The sequence below is a fragment of the Scardinius erythrophthalmus genome (genome assembly GCF_964197995.2).
Source record: "Scardinius erythrophthalmus genome assembly, chromosome: 21".
Classification (NCBI taxonomy): Eukaryota; Metazoa; Chordata; class Actinopteri; order Cypriniformes; family Leuciscidae; genus Scardinius; species Scardinius erythrophthalmus.
In genome coordinates, this window is record NC_138241.1 from 28,276,960 (window position 1) to 28,300,137 (window position 23,178).

General features: G+C 38.2%; 1 protein-coding gene across 1 annotated transcript; it reads left to right on the forward strand.

The window, feature by feature from the left end:
- Positions 1-215: 215 nt before the first annotated feature.
- On the forward strand, positions 216-21,922 carry dnaaf9 (dynein axonemal assembly factor 9). Its single transcript, XM_081351790.1, has 37 exons — positions 216-382; positions 2,580-2,659; positions 2,796-2,921; positions 3,057-3,181; positions 4,570-4,666; positions 4,753-4,859; positions 5,032-5,109; positions 5,214-5,315; positions 5,607-5,662; positions 5,762-5,897; positions 6,008-6,089; positions 6,819-6,855; positions 6,932-7,016; positions 7,781-7,857; positions 8,304-8,348; positions 8,485-8,530; positions 8,631-8,739; positions 9,423-9,493; positions 9,587-9,637; positions 9,739-9,829; positions 9,921-10,024; positions 10,350-10,496; positions 10,614-10,699; positions 10,835-10,936; positions 11,342-11,462; positions 11,575-11,663; positions 11,978-12,115; positions 12,264-12,389; positions 12,544-12,581; positions 14,602-14,737; positions 14,817-14,903; positions 14,985-15,091; positions 16,063-16,137; positions 17,015-17,190; positions 17,394-17,459; positions 17,556-17,649; positions 18,548-21,922. The coding sequence occupies exons 1-37, from the start codon at positions 333-335 to the stop codon at positions 18,652-18,654; spliced, it is 3,450 nt and encodes a 1,149-aa protein (XP_081207916.1). The 5' UTR covers positions 216-332; the 3' UTR covers positions 18,655-21,922.
- Positions 21,923-23,178: the final 1,256 nt, after the last annotated feature.

A 23,178-nucleotide genomic window follows, 5' to 3' on the forward strand; every position in this document is an offset into this window, starting at 1 on the left:
AATATTTCTTCCTTTGACCTCAGCGGAGGAGGCGGCAACAGTGTCTTTCTATTGTGTTAATTTTGCAATAATTGTGTTAAAAAACAATTCTTATGACAAACTGATAAATAATTATCACAAAGAACGTTGATGTTTCAATCACGGGACGGCATATTGTCTGTACTGTAACACTGTACAAAGCTGAAAATGACGAATCCCCCCCTCCTTGAAGAAATGGTATGCGCGGTTCCTATGCGCTCAAGTCTGTTGTTCTCTCCTACAGTGACTGAGTCGTATTCTTACTATGGAGACTAATAGTGACAAATCTCAATTCTAAATACCAAACAACGAACATGGCTGCAATAAGGAAAAACAAATCTCCTGTAATGACCGCTTCCGTAAGGTAATTATTGTTTTCCGTCGTTTATTTTAGTGCCGGTTATATTATAGGCACAATGTTTTTATTTTAAAAATGACGGTTGCTGAGGATTGCAGGCCAACCGTCCGCGCGCGCCACAACCATTTAAATATATCGTGTCAAAAGAAAGCGCGAGTATAGTAAGATGCTAAAATGACCAGTTATTCAATACAAATGTAATTAGCTAGTAGATAGGCCTAGTTGTCGTTGAGCTAAGTGTCGAGCGCCCCCGCCCACCCCTCAGCGTGAAGTCATTATTCTCGCTTGATTTGTGATCCTCTGAGACACTTCTTCCGTTTCCAAGATGGTGACATCACAGTAAGACTGTAAACATCCGTTCGCCTGGGTTTTGGTTAAATATGACCTTAAAGATATGAATTTTGCTATGTCTTGATATCAAACGTCAAATCGATTCTATCTTCATTCGGTCATATCAGTAACGTTAGAACCATTGATATTTGAATTCATTGTCGTAATATATCTAAGTTACGTTAATTTCCCTCAAAATTACGTGAACCTAAATCCATTTTAGCTGCACATTTGGTTTTGAATAGACATATCTAAAAACAAATATGTTTCTGATAGTGTACAGTTGTAGTGCTTCAGCCTACACAAGCTTTGCCTTATAAATGCTCATGGCCAGTAATGAATATGGTGGATTTGGGGCTGGATGACCATCGTCTTGTTTTCACCAACCTTCTCATAAAGGCCTTTCTTTCTTAAAGAAGAGTTGCATCTGGACACTTTCAGCACCTTTCTTGATCATGTTAAAGGGAGTAATTCACCCAAATATGAAAATTCTACATTCATATTGTTGATCCCAAATCCTATGCTGTTAGTTTGTAGTTGAGACATATTTCCATAAACATTATGAATAATCTTCTCTCAGCAAACAAGAAAAGTTTATAGTGACCACTCAATGACTCCTTTCACAAACCAATTGCAAATGCTTTCTTGAAAGTGTAATCTATTAAATATAATCTACAAATAATTAAATACCATTAAATATTTTATTAATGAGTAGTGCTTGTTTTGTGGGTTCTTAGGCAGACCGTGGCAAACTAGGCCAGATGGAAACAATTAACTATAATTATCCTTTTTGTATTATACACATTAAATATTGATTGAATTAATTAAAACCTTTAGACACCCGTTTATGAGTTCACCAGATCAACGTCATTCAGCTGTGATTCTTTTTAAAAAATGTTTTGAAACCAATACAATACTGCATTACTCGAAATAGGAAGGACGGCCTCCTTCTAGGACTCATGCAGAAAAATCATTCCCTGCGTCCCAATGTGCATACTATCCACCCTATCTGCCCTAAATAGTATTGACAGTCAATTACTAATGGCACATACTATTTAGGATGGATAGTATGCACATTGACGCAGGCATTATTTATTCACCCTCATGTCCGTCCAAACCTTTATGCAGCTCTTTTCCATATAAGGACATAAAAGTAATTTATATGACTCACTCATCCACTATAATCTAAGTGTTCTGAAGCCATGTGATTTATTTGTGAGAAACAGACAGAATTTTATGTCATTATTAACTGATAATCTCTTTATACAAGAGCCATTGCATTCATTAAAGATTCTTATACTACAGGGCTGTTGAAATCTTGAATCTGATTGGTTGATGGACGTTCTAAGGTGTGCAATTATTTGTATCAAATATTATATCATGTATCAAGCCAATGTTCAAAACAGTATGGTGTAAAGAAGTCTCAATTTCTGAATTCACATGGGTTTGATACACATAATATTTGATACAAATAATTGCACACCTTAGAACGTCCATCAACCAATCAGATTCAAGATTTCAACAGCCCTGTAGTATAAGAATCTTTAATGAATGCAATGGCTCTTGTATAAAGAGATTATCAGTTAATAATGACATAAAATTCTGTCTGTTCCTCACAAATAAATCACATGGCTTCAGAACACTTAGATTATAGTGGATGAGTGAGTCATTTAAATTACTTTTATGTCCTTATTTGGAAAAGAGCTGCATAAAGGTTTGGACGGACATGAAGGTGAATAATGATTTTTCTGCATGAGTCCTATAAGGAGGCCGTCCTTCCTATTTCGAGTAATGCAGTATTATATTGTTTTGTATAGGGTTTCGTTATTTCCTGAACCATGTTCGGTGACTGTAATGCAATGCTGTTTTGCAGCTGCTCCCGCTTACGGCAGGTCCAGGCTCTGCTAAGGGATGATGTTAAAACAGCTCCAGATGGCATCCTTTGCTCCCTGGGTGAGTTAATTAATCAATATCACCTGTGCTCTTTCACTCATGTAGCCTAATCTTTACTCCGAAGAGACAGGTGGAGATGGCTTGCTCCAGTGAGCCACCTGTAAGTAATATGCTGTGTTTGTGTTTGATTTTTCAGGTATTGACAGCCGCTACAATGAAGGCTGCAGCGAGCTGGCCAGCTACCTTCTCTGTGGCTTGTATAAACACAACCATTTTGACATGGATCAGATCCCAGAGGACTTCCCAGAGGAAGTGTTGGATGGTACGGCAACCTCTCATCCATTAATATTCACTAATAAGCTATTTAATTGCAGTCAGTCATTCTTAGTACTAGGAATGAGCACATTTGTTGTACATCTTTTTGACTTTGTACTGTTGTATGATTGCTTTTTCCTAGATGTGATCATCCTTATTAAGACAGAGTGTGTCCATCTGTACTGCAACCCAGTGAATTATGGGTACTTGCTTCCCTATGTATCTCACTGGAGGAATCTGCAGCTCCATTGTCTGACTGAGACAGAGGTAATGATCTACTCTACTGCACTGCTTTTCATCATCTCCACATCTTTACTAGAGGTGCACCTATATTACAATTTGAGCTGGAAGAATAAGAGGGTATGCATTGACGTCACTCTGCCGCCAGAACACGTCCCCCTCATCCAGACTGAGTGGAAAAAGAGCCTGCTGCGTGACTGGATTTAATAGGAGAAACTGCGAAAACGCGATTAAAACAAACGATTATTTGTTTAAACTAAAGGTTGTATTCGATATAGTGTTCCTTACAACTTACCAAAGATCCAGTGATCCATAGATATTGACATGCAGCCAGGAATCATGTTTCCTGTCATTTATATGTGCCTGATTTTAATGCCGGGGAAATACATAAAGCAAATTTGCTTGTGAATGCTTTATATAAATACAATATAGGTAGGTCTAAATCTGGGTGATCACTTCATCAATATCAATGTTATATATTTATTTATATATTTATATATATTTTTATATATATTCATTTATTTATATATATATATATACACACACACACACACACACACACACACACACACACATTGTCCAGCCTTAAAACTTTTATAGTTGTTTAGTGTTTTTTTTTTTAAATGTCCAATTATGCAGAATATAAGATGGTAAATATTGACGAGTTGTCAATACCGTGTATAACAATACAATATATAGGGTATGATTGTATCCCTAAATTCAGCCTATTCTCTTTTCTGTAGCTTTCGGCAGTCTGTAAAAAATATACCTCAGATTTCTTGTCAAATCTAGTTGTACAGTCAATCACAAAGCTTTTTCCCGTTTTAGATGTGTTTTGTGTATTTTTCGCGGCATTCACACTGAAAACAAATGCTGCCACTCAGTCTTTTTGCTTAGTGGGCCTAACCGCAGTTACTCCAGCCGACGGTGACGTTATACGCATACTCTCTATAGGCTGAAATATTTATTTATTTATTTATTTATTTATTTATTGTGGCAGATATTCAATATTCTATACTATTTTGTCTAAATATAAAAACACACACGTACACATTTAAATGATAAAATATATTAAATAAATTATATAAAAAAATTTTTTATATATATATATATATATATATATATATATATATATATATATATATATATATATATATATATATATATATAGTGAGATTTGCTAGAGATTACATTTAACCGTTATTAGTGTTCTTAAATATTAATTTTAAGTGAGAAAGACATCTAAATGTAAATAAAGAGGGGAAATAGCATTTAAACAATCAAATATCTGATCATATGTTTCCAATGTTGATGGTCTGTCACACACTCATATTCATCCACTGGGTCATTTATTTCAGATCACCTATTAGTTTTTTTATTTTTATTTTTTACCTATTTTGCTGTTTATCTCTTAGTATGAAGATGAAGAGGTTGCAGAGGAATTTAAGATCTCAAGTTTTGTGTCCATGGTTCAAGACTGCCATTGTATTGGAATCCCCTACAGTTCACATGGTAAGCATGTGATACACCGATATAGGTATTGAAAAAGTATTGTACTTTTGCCCATCATATTTATGGTTGATTCATATACTCCTTAGACCAAGTTCAGAAGTTTGACATGTTTATGTTGGAGAAATGGCCCATCATTCAGGCATTTGCCTTGGAAGGAATCGGGGCTGGAGGGTTTTTCACCATGAAATATAAGGTTTTGTATTTCTACTCTATTACTTATACATGACTTCATGGGTAGTATATACTTTGTATAATATATAGTTGTATATTATTTAATATGATTGATACTAAAGTAAAGGCATATAAACTGAGACAGCTTTTGTTATTATGTCCTGCAACAAAATTGTTTGTCTTGCATCTTGTAGCTCACAGATGTAAGTCAGAGACTCTGGCAAATCTACAGCAGATTGGACCCAGTGTCTCTAGACTGCCTTCTCAATGAGGTAAAACACTTGCATAGATCGAAGCATGATTGTTTGTTTACCTTTCACATGCCCATGCACCCATTTTTTTCTTATACAAGAGTGGGTGTGATATTCTCTCACAGGACCTTCAGCTGTTCGAAAGACAGTGGAGCTGTCTGTTCTCCAGTATGGAAATTGAGAGTGCACTGTCCATGCAGGAGCTGTCAGAGGCCCAAGTTGCAGAGGTACTGTTTGTAATATTATCACTACCATAATTTTGCAACAATTTAAAATCAAAATTAAATATCAAAGTTGGTTTATTTACTTTCAGGTGAAGTCACATAGGTTGTATGAGCTGGAAAAAAAACTTGTTAACCAAATGTTAAATAGCTATTTAGGCATTGTAGTTTCCACAAATGTCTGCAAACTCAAATTTAGGGCTCCCGTCATTTCATGTGGCTGTAACAGTGACTGAAAATAATGTGGTGATAATGATTAATTGTATGATGCCTAATCTCATTTTCTGTGTCTTTCAGCCTTTCAGAACGTATTATTCACATGGTCTTATTTCCAGCAATATCACAGACAAGAGGTATTTCCATATGATACAGTAGCTCTTATTTCCAATACGTTCTGGAGGAATTATTTATTTGTAAGGCATATGATGCATTTTACATTGTTTGTACTGCAGTAAAAGCAGGCAGCCATTCGTTTTGTTTGGGAGTCACTCTACTAAGGAAGATCTGGAGAACTACTGTTTCACCTTTCCCTCTGAAGGCCACCATATCCGCAACACAAGCCCTGCTGGGGGTGTTGCAAAACACATGGTGAGACAGCGCCACACAGTGGCATGATGACTCGGCCCTCAACTTACATGAATTCCTTTCCTTCCTTTATGTATTTTTATTCATACAACAATTTGATATCTCTCTCACAGCTGCTGCAATGTGTGGCTCCTAAAGGGCCACTAGCCTGCGCTCGAACCTATTTCTTTGGAAGCACACATGTCCCATACTTGGGTAAGTGTACCTCTGGAGGATGTCTTTAAAGGGGGGTGAAATGCTCATTTTCACTCAATCTCCTGTTAATCTTGAGTACCTATAGAGTAGTATTGCATCCTTCATATCTCCAAAAAGTCTTTTAGTTTTATTATATTTATAAGAGAAAATAGGCTGTACCGAGTCTTTCCGGAAAAAAACGAGTGTCTGGAGGCGGGCCGTGTGGGCGAAGCCAGAGCCATAGAGAGAATCCGTCGATCTGGGCTTTGTTTATAAAACATTCATCGTCGAAATGCAGGGAACAAACAGTCTACACAACTCGTTTCTGCATCCACTGTTCCTAACGCTGGGTTCTTTGGTAAGCTTTCCCTCACCAAAAACACTTTGGAGACACTATGCAGCGCTGCCGATGATTTCCTGTTGAAGCGCGTTGAGGTGCGCGGTCGCGCTTTTCCGGGAGAAATGCTCATATAAGGAGTTCCACTCTGGTCTACGTCATTAGATCCACGGTAAAAAAAAAAACAGCCGAAACTTGTACCAACCCGGAAGTAAGATTTTCGGCACAGAAATTCTCCGTTATTCGTCCAAAATATTTTTAAAAAACTTTGGCCATGTTAAGCATGAGAATCCATCTCTTTAACACTGTAAACAACTCTGAATACATGAAACACCATTGTACCCCCCCTTTAATGAAATCATTTTCAATTTCTCTGCACTGTGTGATGTTTGCTGGTTTTGTTAATCCAACAGGAAATGACAAAATCCAGCAGAAGAGCACAGATCTCCAGTAAGTTCTCCAATCGTGCTTTGTACCGTGTTTTGATCAATGGATTGCTACTAAATTTAGACCTGTTGTGTTACAGGCTGCTTTCACATATCTACTCAGCTGCCGTTCAGTCTGTACTGGCAGGAATCAAATGTTTCTCTATCAACTCCAGTGATAGAAAGGTAAAATTACACTCTCAGAACTGTGACGAACATTAATGTAGGATTTACATTAAAAGTAAAAGGCAACTTAAGATGGAAGAGCAATCTTTGAATGTGGGTACATTTTTTCCATTTCAGAAATAGCCTTCCGATAACTATAACCATAAAGTTTTAAAAACTCAAAATATGCGGTTGCATTAGCGAAATTTTGTGGCAAAAAGGTACATTGTTCATTGTCAAGTATAGCGATGCATGAAGCACAGCTCACACAGAAGTCATTTTCAAACCAAGCAGCTTTCTGTTAGTCAAAAAGTGAGTGTGTGACGAACCTTAACGAACCCTGCAAAGTCTGCGTGGGGAAATCTTTCACCCTCAAGAAATTCCACATCGCATGGATTCCTATTAGGATGACTGGATTTTACCCATGAAAATTCGCTGAACAACTGTAAATGTGATCGCACCTTACGAGAACAGTGGAGTCCATGCCACAACTATAACACTAATGACACAGAGGAATGATATTGTTGAATTATTGCTGGAACTACTTTCAGAGAGAATTCATATAATAATGATAAAAACATTAACAGCCAATCAAATTCTTTCCTACTTTATAGCACATGCTGCAGTTTTCTGGTTGTGTGGATGCTAATATAGCTATCGTTATAGTTTTCATTCTTGGTGTGAATGGGCCTTTATTACAGTCAATTTATGATGCCATCATTATGGGTATAGAAATATTGCTCAGGTTATTATTATAGTAAATGATGTACACATATTTTTTCAAGGCAAAGGATGTAGCAGAACAAACGTTTCAGCTGGCCTTGGACAATTTTGGGTTGATTCAGTACAAGGGAGCTCTCAGGTATGCAACTCACACAGAAATCACACTCTGTGGCTATAGAAAGGCCCAGAAGAAAACTGACGAGGCTTTATTTATTTATTTTTTGCTGCATTTTCTGAGCTAGTTTATCAATGAATACTGTGATTGGATTTAAACATTAGCAAATCTGTTAAACAGCTGAGAGCACTATTTCCTTATCAGAAGGTGAAGTATGATCAATTTATCCAAAATTTTATTAAAAACACTAGGGGAACACAAGAGAATGTGTAGAACTGCCAGACGTTCCAGTTGGCGCTCAAATCTGGCGTTCAATTGGCGTTCAAATCTGCTTAACTTTCTCTGGGGTTCTGAGCATTCAGATCACTTGTGGGCCTTCGCTATAAGACACTGGTTACTAAAAGTGGTGTAATGTGAGAATTTTCTGCTTGCATTGTGAATTGAGAGTCTACTTTGTCTACTTAATTTAGGTCCAAAGCTGTGTTTAGCATACAGGCTGTCAATAATGAGGGAACGTGAGTTTCTATACACACACAGATATTCCCTTCACATGTTACACTGTATTATACACTTTCCATTTTCTGTTCTTTCAATTGGTTTATTTCGTATTTCATAACTGATATAAAAAATAAACAATCTTCGTTTACACAGAATCATTCCCCTCAGTGATGAGGACAGTCGCTTTCTGGTAAAAACTGTGAGTAAAAACCTTTCAAGCCCAGCTGCAGCTTTTCATTGTAGGGCTAACTAAATATCTTCATTGTACAGCTGACAAAAAATGTCTGGCTTCTTCACAGGCATCCATGATGGTGTATGATATCCCAGATCCCCAGTGTGGAGGAAACCTAGGATCAATAGTTTTCTCTGAATCCTTTATAGAGTCCAGCGTTTACATTCAGCAGAGAGGTAAGAATCCATTTAGTGACTGTATTCAGTTAAAGACTGAATGAAGGTGAATGTTGTTTGTATGTCTATGTGGTGTTTTTAATGTACTTTAAGACAAACCATGTGCAAATTCATCAGTCAACACTATTGCTGAGTATTTTTTTCTTAAAAATGGTACACCAACTAACCTTTTTGGGACTTTAGCTTATTCACCATATCCCCCAGAGTTAGATAAGTCCATACATACCCTTTTCATCTCCGTGTATGCTGTAACTCTGTCTGACGCACACACCGCTAGCCTAGCTTAGCAAAAAAACTGGAGGTAAATGGCTCCAGCTAGCATACTGCTCCCAATAAGTGACAAAATAACGCCAACATTTTCCTATTTACATGCTATGATTTGTAGAGTCACAGCGTGTACAAATAACAAGGTCACATGAGACACAGCCATCTTCTAACCGTATACATACTGGGAAATATATTCTCAGAAGGCAAAGCACTGCTACTTCTGCAGAGTGATTTACTCCAACTAGCGGTGAGTGCTTCAGACAGAGTTACGGCACACACGGAGATGAAAAGGGTATGTATGGACTTATCTAACTCTGGGGAATACAGTGAATAAGCTAAAGTCCCAAAAAATCAGCATGTTCCTTTAAGTGCTGAAAAACTGGACTTGTGACTGCAAGGCATCTCTTCTTCTGCAGATGGCGCCCTTTCCTCTGATAGCTGTTTCACTGTGCTCACCTCCTCAGTTCCTCGCTATGTCTGCTGGCTGGTATAGTGCACTCATTTTCTCTCTCTACATGTGCAGAGATAATTTTTGATTAAATGCTGAGTTAATTTATTAATTAACTTCTGTGTGTTATAGGTAAATGAGGCTGATGTGCGAATGTCTGAACAGGCTCAGCATCTGCTGAAGGTGAAGTTTCACAATACAGTGGTTTGGCAAAACATTGAAGCTCCTCCCTCATGCTGTTCTAACTCCTGTATATGATTTAATATCTGTGTGTGTAAAAACAGGAAGAGGATGGTACGTGTTTGGGCATTCCTCTTACAGTGAGAGACTCTGCCTACATGTTCTCCAATAGCCTGCTCTCTACACCGGAGGAAGGTCAGATTTCACCTCTATTGGAAGGTCATCGATTCAAGTAGTCCTTGTGAACAGGCAATAATGCTTTTGTAATGTTTTTATTGTCTTGTAGGGAAGCTGGTGTTTTTCTCTGAGGGTATCCTGTTTGTACATCCACATTATGGCTCCATCACACTTCCTATGAGTCACATCAACACAATTAAACTCTATGATGGGGTGAGCAATGTTCTCATTCATGATATATGGGGTCAGAAGGATGAAACTTGATCAAAAGTGATATTTACAATTTCTGTTTAAATTTTCAGCTTTACCATTTACATTTTAAAATATATTAAAATAGAAAACAGCTATTTTAGATTGTAATAACATTTCAGAATTCTATTGTCTTCATTGTATTTTTTATCAAATAAAAATAATGTAGCCTTTGTAAGAATATGAGACTAATCAAAAACATAAATTTTCTACTTTTGAACGATATGCATATATTATCAGTGATGTGTTTATATTGACTAAATGTATATAATGTTTTTTTCCCTCACAGGGCTCTCTGTCTGATATTTCAGTGCTGTTCATAGAGTATCAGACCTCTCTGCTTCGACACCTTCCATTCTCTTTACACAGCACTGAGCTCTCTCTGGCCATCGCTGTACTTCCCAGAACCAAGAGCTACAAAAGCTTCTATTCACAGGTGCTCACACACACACACATACATATGCAGGTGGAACATTTAGGTTTCTGTTGTCCTGCAGAGTTGTTGTATTCTGTTTAGTGTTTGGTTGTAAATGAGTCGTGATATGATTTGCAGGTCCTGCCAGCTTGGCATAAGTCAGACTCTGGACTGAGAGTGCAGCACGTCCTCCATGATCAGCTGAGCCCTGAGCACAAGAACATGTGAGATAACACTTCATTCTGCATTAGCTCAGCCAACAGCATAGGGCCTGATTTGTTAAGATCTTATTTTGTGCTTGAGCCCAGAGGTATCATGATGTAGCATATGATGGTATCTGATGACGTGTTTTCTCTCAGGTACTTCAGGCTTTTTAAGCTTCACGAAACACATTCTCCAGCGGCAAACAGCCACAGAGCTGTTCTGAAGACTGCTTATCCACAGCTGCCAGAGCAGGACAGGTAACACACACACACACACAAACATGTACACAAATAGACCTTGTACTATCCAGGAATGATGTGGCAGAATGTCAAGCGATAAATCAACTTATTTCTTGTTAATCTGAACTTTTGACCTAACAAGCTATGACTATGACAAGTCACAAGACATTTTGCCAATTGCTTGGTTTTTGTCTTTGTGTCAATATGGTCCAAAAATCTGTCTATTTTGCATTATTTAATGTAGGCTAATATATTTTTCTTTTTCATTATAAATTATATCATCATAATCAACTTACATTTCAAATTGTCCAGTTTTGTGTATTGTGTATATGTATATATAATATATATATATATATATATTTTTTTTTTTTCTTAATGATTTACATTAAGTTTTTTGCTTTTCTTATGTACATTGGTGTTCAGGTTTCTACAGCATTTTGCCATCAGCAGTAGCGTGGGAGAAGAGTCTGTCTGTAGCGACCACTTGTCTACTGTGTTTTCAGACACCGTGCCTGAAAACACCATACCTGAATCCAACAAAAAGGTGAAGTGCATTTGTATACACGGAACACAGTCATACATAATCTAACCGACAGGTCATGCTGGAGGAAACAGACCATATGAATAATAATAGATAAATGTGTTTGTGTGTGTAGGTGGTCCTCACTATCATTTCAGGCTTGCCGGGCAGTCATAAGAAGAATCTGTGTGATTTTTTGATGGAAGTGAATCAAAATAGCACCAGGTGAGAGATCAATCAAGATGCCATGAACTATCATTATAACTATACTAATACATTTATGTATTATATGGATACATATTTATGTATGGATGTGGGAGATTCCTATTGAGCGATATTTATGACTTTAATATGTTTTGCTGTACTACCATTGGAAGATGATTCAAACCTAATTGCAATTTGTACTTTGTGTTCTGCTGCACTCTTTAAGTAGAAAGGTTGGAAATTGTGACTTTCTGAATTCAGTGGAAAGTATTTTAGATCATGGTGCACAAATTACTATCTTTATTCTCTTAAACTGAGTACTGTTTGATTGTTAGGTGGGAGGTGTTTTGCCCTTCTCTGGAGGGCTCTGAGGATTTCAGTGCATCACACCTTCAGCGGTTCCTGAGCAGTCTTCTGGCCAAACAGAGGGACGCAGATCTGAACTCACCCAGAGTTCTGCTGCTTATACCTGGGTAAGATAGACATGAACACTGGCTCAGAACCTTTTGATGTGCGCATTGAGGATCACATTTATTTAAGTCGCTCACTATGTATTGAGAAACAATTAAATTAACTGATCATTGTTTTTATGACATGAGTTTGTGTGGTTATGTGTTGTAGGTACACTGATGTGCTGGATGTAATCCAGGCAATCACGGCTCATCCAGACCCACATGTTCACAGCCAAGTGACAGTGGGTGCCGTCTCAGCCTGTGTCAACCCACTCACATCCTTCATCAAACACAGGCAAGAGTATTTCCACATTCATATTGTAAATGCTGTAATAAGAATTATATGTCATTATGCAATTATAATACAAGTCACTAAAGAGCCTGTTAACACACTGTAATTTCCGTTGGTTGATGTCATGTCTGAAGCTCTCTGAAACTGCTCTTCACAGGCTTCTCTTCCCCAAACTCCTGGAACAGTGCAGTCAGGGTGAGTTTCTCTCAATATGGTGAGAGTATTTGTGCATGTTATAGAACAGATGGTCAGATCTGTTGCTGGTGTGGGGTCATATCATGTGGAAGAAATTTTTTCTTGGATCTTTAGAGATAGAGGGCCCTATTTTAACGATCTGAAACGCAAGTGTCAAAGCGCAAAGCGCAAGTAACTTTGTGGGCGGGTCTTGGCGCTGTTGCTATTTTCCCGGCGGGATAAATGACTCTTGCGCCAGGCGCAAATCTAAAATGGGTTGGTCTGAAGTAGCTTCATTACTCATAGGTGTGGTTTGGGCGTAACGTGAAATAAACCAATCAGAGCGTCATCTCACATTCCCTTTAAGAGCAGGCGCGTTTGTTCTAAAGCGGATTCCTATTATAACGGCGGATTTGCCAGGCGCGCGCCAGGAGCGGTTCACAGCCAAGGAGAGCAACACTCTCGTCAGGGACGTTGGGGATGGAGAAACACACCCAAATTAACTTCGGTTAAAAAGGCGTATGATAATTTGGGTAAATGTGTAAGCTAGATGTATGCTTTTATAATAAATTATCTATCTATCTATCTATCTATCTATCTATCTATCTATCTATCTATCTATCTATCTATCTATCTATCTATCTATCTATCTATCTATCTATCTATCTATCTATCTATCTATCTATCTATCTATCTATCTATCTATCTATCTATCTATCTATCTATCTATCTATCTATCTATCTATCTATCTATCTATCTATCTATCTATCTATCTATCTATCTATCTATCTATCTATCTATCGTAATAATGTATGATTTGCAAAAATGAAAACTGCTGCTTCTGTGTAGATGAGAGAATCAAGGTGCGCGTTGTGCACACGCTTCATTGATTATGGCCAAGCATGCGCCCTTAAAATAGCATATTAATAACATGCGCAACGCGCCACTGACTTTAAACTATTTTTTCCTGGTTAGTAGCGCAATTGTTTTCTAAACCTGCAAAATAGCATGAAGGAACGTTTGCGCTGGACAAGCCTCCTTTTTTGCGCTGAACCGCCCAGGGAGCGCAAGTTCATTCCCTAGTTTAGCGACGTGCTTCTGTGGAGGGAAAAGCGCGCTTTGCGCGGGTGCAAAATAGGAATGATACATGCGTCGGTGTACAAAGTCAATTGCGCTGGGTGCAAGATAGGGCCCAGAATGTTCTTGTACTATGAAACCTATTATAAAAAACTTGAAAGATTAAAATGAGACTGCCTGGGCACATTTACAAATAAACAATGCAACTTTCTATAGCCGTTTTTCCTCCGTCAGGCCAAACGGTTCTAAGAATGGTAAGGAACAGTTCCAGTTGTATTTCCACTTGAGCCTGGTATGGCATGATTAGAAACCGTTCTCGTACCAGAACAATGCTTGTAGAATGCGTCTAGTGACTTTGCAACTCAGGATTTGTCACTTCTCTGTTGCCTGGCTACCAGTTTCTCTGTAGCTGGCTAAGCATGCTATTTGAGCTACGTAAACACAAATTAATAAAATTAAAAGAAATATCAGTAAATATCCTCCATAACGCAGTCCCTATTTACATCTCATGTCATTTGTAAACTCTTGTGTTACCAAGGCAATGACTGACACATTTGTATTGCATTCCAAAGAGCTCTGTTATCAGCCCCACAGTGGAAAATGAAACCATATCCGTGCCGGCTGGCCCTGAACAGCATGGAATGGAACGGTTAAGCGAAGAGAATGGTTTGGCCCGACGGTGGAAAAACTGCGTATGTCTGCATATTCCTCTGAAGAATCCCGTGATTAGAAACAAGCGTTATTTTTAACAACGTCCCTGATCATTTTCGTCTGATATGAACAATATCAATCAAGCTGTACTGTAGTGTTTGAAGACAGTGAGGCATCACCAATGTGCCCTTAATTAAAGCAGCCTCATTTAACCTCAGCACTTAAGGGGAATTGCCCCTGTAATAAGTGCGCTGTAAGTGGTTTTGGATAAAACGTCTGTTATATGATTCCTTATATGAGTTTCTGTTTTAGGTGTTGTCAGCAATGTTGTCTTCACGGGTTTGACTACTGAGCAGAAGCACCCGCTTCTCAAACACATGCAGCAGCTGATCCGTGCAGCCAATCCCAGAACTGCATTTATCTTAGCAGAAAAAGGGGTGGTTCGAAGGTTTGTACAATGATAATTCCTCTGACATACACTCTCACTTAAATGTAATGGTAATTTTGAATGTTGTTTTGTATTGTAGGACTGAAGATATAAGTCTTATTCTGGATGTCAGCAGTTTCTCACAGTCTCATATGATCAATGCACGATACCTTCTGTATCCTGGCTGGTAATAGTCTCGTTCTCTCCTCTTCTTAGTATAGTCCAGTATAGTTAAACATCCACTTGTATGTACTGTGTATTGTTTCAGGTGGGAGGGCCGTTTTGTGTCTGGAAGTGGAACTTTGTCTATTTCTCAGCATCGTATTGAGTTCAGTCGTCCATTAGAGAGAGTGTTATTTCTGCAGCGCTGCAAAGGTAAGCATCCTTTTGTGTGTTTATTTATCATCATCAATAAGACTGTCACAATCATGACATTCTGGTTTGTTGATTATTTGTATTGCAAATAATTAGCAATTTAATTGTCTTTTTTGTTCATTTCACTTGTAGTGTAACTTAATACACATACATACCTTAATTGAATCACACCTAAATACAATGTTTGATTTCCTTTGTAAATAAATATTGCACAGAGCACTGTTGTTATTAACTAAAAAAAGACCACTGAAATTGTTTTCATTAATTGAAATGAAACTGAAATAAAATAAAATATAAATGTTCGATTAAAAATAAAAATGAAATAAACGAAAATTGGAAATTGCCTTAGCAACTAACTGAAATAGATTAAATTACTTATTTGAATTAAATTACTACTACTAAGACTTAAATAGAAATATATAAAAAAAACATGAGCAAAAACTATAGAGTAAACGTATACTACAAAAAGCAAAAGCATATACAGTAAACATTACTAAAACATGAACAACATTATTAAAATATAAACAAAAATTTAAATGAAAACTGAAATGTTAAAAATAGCATCTAATTCAATATATTATTTAATGCTACCGTATATAAATAACACTAAATTATCACTGGCACAGAGTAGAATGACATAAAGAATAATAAGTAAAATATTTATTTATTATTTCCTAAATTCTTCACATAGCATTGTAAGGTGGTCTGGATAAAACCCTAACATTTTCATTTTGCACAAAATGTATTTATTTATTTATTTATTTATTTATTTAAAGATTAAAAATGAAAATTGGGTCAGTTGCAGTTACAAGCAGAATCTCTTGAGATGGTCTGAATTCTTGCATAATGCACATTAATGCTTTGAAAAGAGACATAAAATGTGCATTTAATGGCATATTCACTTTAAAATAATTTACTTTACTCAAAGTAAAAACAACTCACTTTTTCTCTGTCTCGGTTTCTTTTCTCAGCTCTGAAGTCCTCTCTCAAACCTAGCCCTTTCACAGGAAACATCTATCACATCAGTGGGAAAGTGCTGTTCTCTGGTAGGGCAATCTGTTTTCATCATCTCCTGCTAGATCTGCGTTTGTTTTATGGGAAATACAGTTGACATAGTCAAGAATCAACTAAGATTGTTTATAAATATATATTGTTTGATTCCAGGATGTCATTTGCTCTGGTTTTGTCTGTGTAGTTAATGTATGATTTTCCTATGAGAAGTAGTAGGCAGGGGGCCTGTGGGGTAACGCCACACGGTAGGACTCTCACCTCTGAATCCTCAAAGTGATGTGGCCTGCACACATCTATTCTCACTTTTTTTTTCTCAGTCGTTTCTTCCTGTGGTCACGTTTTTTGGAGGGTTTTTTTGTGACTGTCCTCTGTTCCTTTGAATCTGTGGTGTAGTTGCATGGAGAGAGTGGGCAGATTGACAGAATGGAGAGAGTTGAGTGATTTAATAGTGCCTGAGTTACAGCACGCTAGATAGTGTAGTTCATTTAGGACCCATACGGTCCGAACACCATCTGTGATGCCTACTTATCCCCATTAATCATCTGTGTTTTTGTTATGGAAATCTTTTGAATATTAATATATTTTTGGTGCCTACGTTTGGTTTGTTGTGTGTTTTTTTTTTTTTTTTTTTTTTTTCAGATCCCTGTAAGTTTTTGTAACATTTTCTTAACATTCAGTGCATTGCGTTCAGTTGTTTTCAAGTTTGACTCCTTGCTTGTTTGTAGAGTGCAGAGTTGTAGTCCACACTGCAGAGGAGTGATTGATGGGATGGATGGCTGTTGGCACGCCATGCTAGACATAGCTCCGTCTTATGACATGCTTGATAAATTAGTGTGCCGCATGTTGGACTCAGTGTGTGTGTGTGTGTGTGTGTGTGTATCTGACTGCATTTGGTGTCTGTTTTCACTGCAGACAATGACAGACAGATGGAGGTAAACTGTAACTCTATCAGTGGGAATGTGACCGTTGCCCCCGATCAGGGGACTCACCATGGCCCGCGGACAACAAACAACTGTTATCTAATGTTTCACGGAGTGGGGCTCACCCAGGAGGGGCTGAAAGACTGGCTCCGGCATTGTGCCAAACAGGTAAATTCTCATAGGTTGGACCAGGTGGAATCCGCAGCCTTCTTTCAAATTTTCTGCCCTAATTTTGTGTGAGGTCAAACAGTAAAATGTTTGCTGAGAGCAACTACATTAGTAGCATTATAGAGAGAGATAGAGAGATGGAGATTTTATGCAATCATGCGAGGGTTAGGGCCTGAAAATATCAGTGTGTTTGCGTTTCACAGAAAGTGCTAAAGAAAATCAAGAAAAATCAGAGGACGCTCACTCCACAGGAGATCAAATACATTCACGTGAGTATACACACTCTTGCACGCCTTTGTACGTCACCAAAGCGGATGCTGCTTCGGTGGTTTAAATACTTAAGTACTCATTTTATGTGTCTCTAGATGAAAAGGCACCTGGATCCTCTCCCTTCTGGTTACTTCTACAACGGTCATCACTTTGTCAGTTTCTTTGGAGAAAAGCAAAACTTCCATCCTCGTATCTTTTAATTCTGGTAACTTGTCAACCAGGTTAAAAATTTCAATTTCATAGTGGTGAAATTTTCTTGGTTTCTCTACTGTACAAAAGTTTAGGGTCAGTAAGACTTTACTCGGTTATCTCTTTTGAAAAGTTGAACAAAGTTAAACCAGATATAGTTTTAGAGTTTTTAGCAAAAATAAATTGTAAACACCTTTCAATTTAAGGCTTCACCTTTCTCGCGATGGAAATAGCCACAGAAGCTGGCATGGCATTAAAAATAAACAAACATTCAGCAAGGATGCATTAAATTGGTCAAAATTGACAAGGACCTTTATAATAATGTTTCAAAATATTTCAAATAAATGCTGTTCTTTTGAACTTTCTATTCATCAAATAATAAGAAATCAGCATATTAAAATAATATCTGAAGAATCATTTAACTCTGAAGAATGGAGTAATGTAAGAATATTTCACAATATTTTACTTATTGTACATTATTTTTTATTGTATTTTTGATCAAATAGATGCAGCCCTGGTGACCATAAGAGAAAAATGTAAAAAATCTTACTGACCACAAACTTTTATTTTATTTTAATGTCTACACACTGCAATAGAAGCATGCTGTTGAGAACCACAGATAATAATTTTTATCCGATAAGAAGGCTAAATGTTTAATCAGGAGTTTTGAAAAAATGACGAATACAGCTAAGCTTTCATTTTAAGCGTATCACTGTAATGCATTTATACAGACTGAGGCATCAGTTCAAATTATTGTGAGCTGTAATCGACAGCGTTAAAACTAATATTTGATATCGACAGTATTGAATATTACTGTGTTTGACAGAACTAATGTGTTCGTGTGATGCTGTGTGTTGTGTTGCCATCACATGTTGATTCCTTACATGTGTGTATTCAGTGATGGATCAGTTCATTGATCAGTACGTGCACGACGCCAATAAAGAGATTGAGCGCTTCAACAGAGAGGTGGACCTGCAGCCACACGCTGACCTCTTCGACCCCTAATCCCCTCATCTGACAAATTCACTTTCCGGGAAGAGGGAGGGGGGTCACTTTACAATCACTAACGTCCACTATCCAATTACCCACACAAAACCGTCCATTTCACAAGTTAGAATGAGGGATTTTCTGTTGAGGGATGAGGAGGATTTAGCTCACAGTCAGGGACAAATATCACAGCCTAATGAGAGATCCTTTACCCAGCATACCATGACAGTAAATAATACTAGCACCCTGAGAAAGCTGAAACGCTGTTGTGCAAAGCAGCAATGCGAAAGCCTGTGTAAAGGGCTCACAGATGTGTCAAAACAATCTTGTTAAGAAAATAAATTTTCTCTGTATTACCAAATGAAAGTTAAACAGAAATTAGATATAAAAGAAATAGAAATGAGCTCATATTTAAAGGATTTCCAGATCGTTACGCTCTTTGCAGCGTGCATGCTGTAGTGGTGAAGCTCCCTGCAGTGAAGGTTGTCCTACTGTAATTCCAGTGCCTAGCAGACATATTGAGCTGAATCATAATGAAGTTTGTCAGTGAGGCTGAAAGTGATCAAACAGAAGGCTCATTTCCAGCCGTGTGCATCTTGAAAGGCAGGTGCACTGCACCTGCCCTCAGTCAGTCTCTGTCAATCTATCGACCCCTGCTGTGAAGAGCAGAGCTGAGGATCTCTCATGTGCTGCACTTCTCTTTTCAGTCATTCTGAAGCGATTAACTGACACAGCGGTGCTTCAAGTCACCCCATTTTGGGAGGGTTAGGATATCAGGGGTTGATGGAGGATTTATTATTAGGAGTTCTAATGTGTTCTTAAACAGATTGACTATTTGATGTTGGGTTCGTATAGCACCAGGAATTGGTTTGGTGTGTTAAACCTTTGCTTGCCAAGTGTGCGCTGGTACAAAGGCATGGCAGAAGCAGAATTAGTGTGCATATATCACCCCTGTACTGTACTAGATCTGTACCGTTCAGTATTACGGTCATATTTTAGCTCTATCCTGGGGTGTGTGTCATTCTATGCATGTTTACTTTGACTAATCACTCACAGCAGGAGAGCAGCAGTGTCTTTTACATGTGTATACACACACATTTGACCTTTTGTCTGCAAGACAAGCCTTAAAAGTAATGCTTTTTTAAACGATTACGGCGCCACTAAAAGAGCAGAGAGATGCACTTCCAAAGAAACTCGGACACTGCTGGTCTCTTCTGTGCTGCAATATACTGTACCGGTGTTACTACACTACATGGTTAGCAGCTCTTTCACCAAGCCATATTCACTTTTTGGTCAGAGTTACTGTGGAGATTTATGAGCTACATAGTGCTAATGTTGCTATGAGCTTTTTTTAGTGTTCCTTTTGAGATTTATAATATAGTAACTTTGCCTTTTATGTCTCTTGACACTTCTGTACTTTGTCAGTGTGCAAGTGCAGTTTTACTCAAGGCCGCCCTGTTGAGAACAAACTCTGAAAGGACGTTGCTGAGGTGTAGATCCGCGCTAAACCGAAAAGCAAAGAGAATCCGACTACTCGCTAATAGGTGACAGAGCCTCAGAGGTAACCTGTCACTTCACGCGTGCTGAAACACAATCACCGATGTGCCGCGCTCACACACACGCTCATTTAGCTCGTGGTGTTGTCATTAGTCGGGTTCTACGCGGCAGCTGTCCTTAAAGGGTACAGGGCTACGAAACACTTATATAATGTGTAGTTCGAAGTAGCGGCCATTTTTAGCACATACTATCCGCATGTGTTAAAATGTCTTATCAATTTCTATTTATGCTAACAGAAATGCCTTTCACCAAACTGGAACAACCAAGAAAGAAATTGCTAGAGTTCGATCTATTTTTCATATTGGAAAAAACGTGATTTATCTTCGCAAATTCTATTTTTCTAATGCTGTGAAATCAATTAAATTGGAGCCAGATGATAGTATTCCTCAGGCGAAGCAGATTCTCTCCTGTGACAGATATTTGGCTGCCGCTGCAGAGTCTTGGCAGTGAGCAGGGGCATCCCCAGGCAGAGCCAAGCACCAGTGTTGGTGAAAGGATAGAAGAATTGTTTGTCTATGTTAGTGTAAAGGGCCAGTAAGGGTCTGCAGAGTAACAGGAAGGCTCTGGAGGGCCACCGTGGAAAACTCAAGTCAAAGAAAAATTCTTGTTTTAGACTTTGGCTGATGGATTTAGAAGCTTTTTGTCATAGATGAACACTAAGAATCTGCCGTTTGCTCCTCACACAGACGACTCTAGTGAGGCCCTCCAGAGGCACTTCCTGGTATTGTGGGCTTGAACCCCCTCTGGCCCGCACAGCTGTGCTCATCGAGCTGAAGTTAGAGGAATAAAACAGAGTTTGGTGGAAAGATTTTTGACATTAATGTCAAGGATAATCTTAAATTAGTGGCTTCAATGCTATTCAGATAGGAGGGATAGATTTATGTCTTTTTTGTTTTGATTTGCTTAACACAAACCGGCCTGGGTTTTCCAAAAGGTTAAAGAGAAGCACTTTTTATTAGATAAATATTCAGACTTTCAATGTTCACTGAAGGCTTGTTCCTGAGTCCTGACCAAAACTTTTATCTTGTCCCTAAATCTGATCAATTTTTTTAATAACCAACCAGAAGCTGGTAATTCAGACAGCACACGTCTCACGTTCTCAGGTATCTAGTAGAGTAGGTAACACCAGCATAGAAGTTTTATTTCAAACGTCTTTCACAACCGGCCTACATTTGGTGCATTATTTTGTGGATGATGTGCTGTGCTTCGAGGGCCACAGTAGAATTAGGACAAGCTAAAGGGCTAAATAATTTCCAATTGCTGCTGGCTGGCAGGGGACAAGCCTGAAAATTGAAATAGCTAAAAATAGGTATTATTAGCTAAACGTTATTTGCACAAAGCTAAACATGCACCCATAAGGTCTTGTGTTGGCGTTATGGGGAAACATTGGACCTTTCTGACTCGGAGGGTAAATGTGGAATTCAAATAGATTCACCAATCTTTACCTCAGTTTCAGAATATCCAGTGCTCGGAGTTCATGATATCTTTGATATCTTCTTAAATGAACAATATTTCAGTTGGTTCTACTTGAAAAGTGCCAAAAGTTCTTAAATAACTTTTTTTTTGTTTTTGTTTAAAGGGGTTAAACAAAAGTTTGTGAAAAATCTAAATTTAAGTGTTGTTTGCACAAAACTACTGTAACTCGTGTTTTCTCCTGTGACTGATGCTTTTTTTCTAATATATATGGTGTATTTATGACAAAATAACACATTAAAATATTTATAAGCTACTTCCGTTCCGTTGGTGGGTTATTTGTATTGTCTGTCATTCATATTGGTCTATTCAGTGAAACATGCTGGCAACACACATCTTCAGACAAAAGCAGCCTGGAAGAGAAGTGTGTTTGTGTGTGTAAGGTTATCAACTCAGCAGTGGATTTGTCACATGGTGATAACATCTTTAAGGATGCCAAACCCTGCTTAAACGCTAATCTCTGGGGCCTGCAACAACAGAAGCTATTTATAACCTTGTATGTGTATCTGTAATATGTAATCGAACACTTTTGTGTGTCAAATTGAAGCCTACCACATACATCCTTTTCCTGGCCTTCACTTAGGGTCCCTGCCTGCCCCACCTTCCAAAATTCTGGTATTCAACCCACTGTGGCTCTAACGCACCCCAAGGATCTACACACACGTCCCAGCCCAACCTTGGCCATATATACAGCCTGCGTTCTGCTCTAAGGTGGGTTCAAAACAATGCGCTCACCCTCTTGCAGATACAATACCCACATTTCTTTCAACTTACATCAGGCTCCCTTCATCTCTCCCTGGAGACGGTACCCACCCTTTGCACACATAGCAGCCATTGTTTCTCACTGGCCAGTGGGACGAGTTCAAGGTTTCATTTCTGATGCACTGGTTGTTATGACTGCATCATGCATACCCTACCCTAGGCCTGTTTATATCCCATGGCTCCTCATAGTGGGGTAAAAGAGAGATTTTGGCACTGGGTGCTTGATCCAGACCCACATTTGGGATGTTGGCAGAATGTACATCAAACCATCCGTTTAGAGTAAAATATATTTTTACATTTATAGCATTTCAAAGCTTTTTATTTTTAAAGCAAGTTTAAATATTTGTTGCATAAATATGAATACAATTTGATTAAGATTTACGCAATTGGCAGATACTGACTTCAAGCTGTAAAAAGTCATGCATTCCTTGGGAATCAAACCCATGACCTTGCTGTTGCTAGCGTCATGCATCATCATGTTCAAGCTACATTGAACATGGCAGGTGTTTGGTCGTCTCTGTCCTTTTGATCACTGTCAGGGATTGATGAATAGGATGGACAATAATTGTCCCTTTTGTTGGACACGCACTGAGGCCAGAGTGCCCTTTAATCTGCTTTAATCTGAGATTCGCTAAGAGGCAGGTGAAATATAGACTGTGTGTGAGAATGTCATATTTGCATTGTGACACAGAGAGTGACATAAATGTCATTAAGAAACAGCGTATTCAAAATATGAGTGACCATTATCAC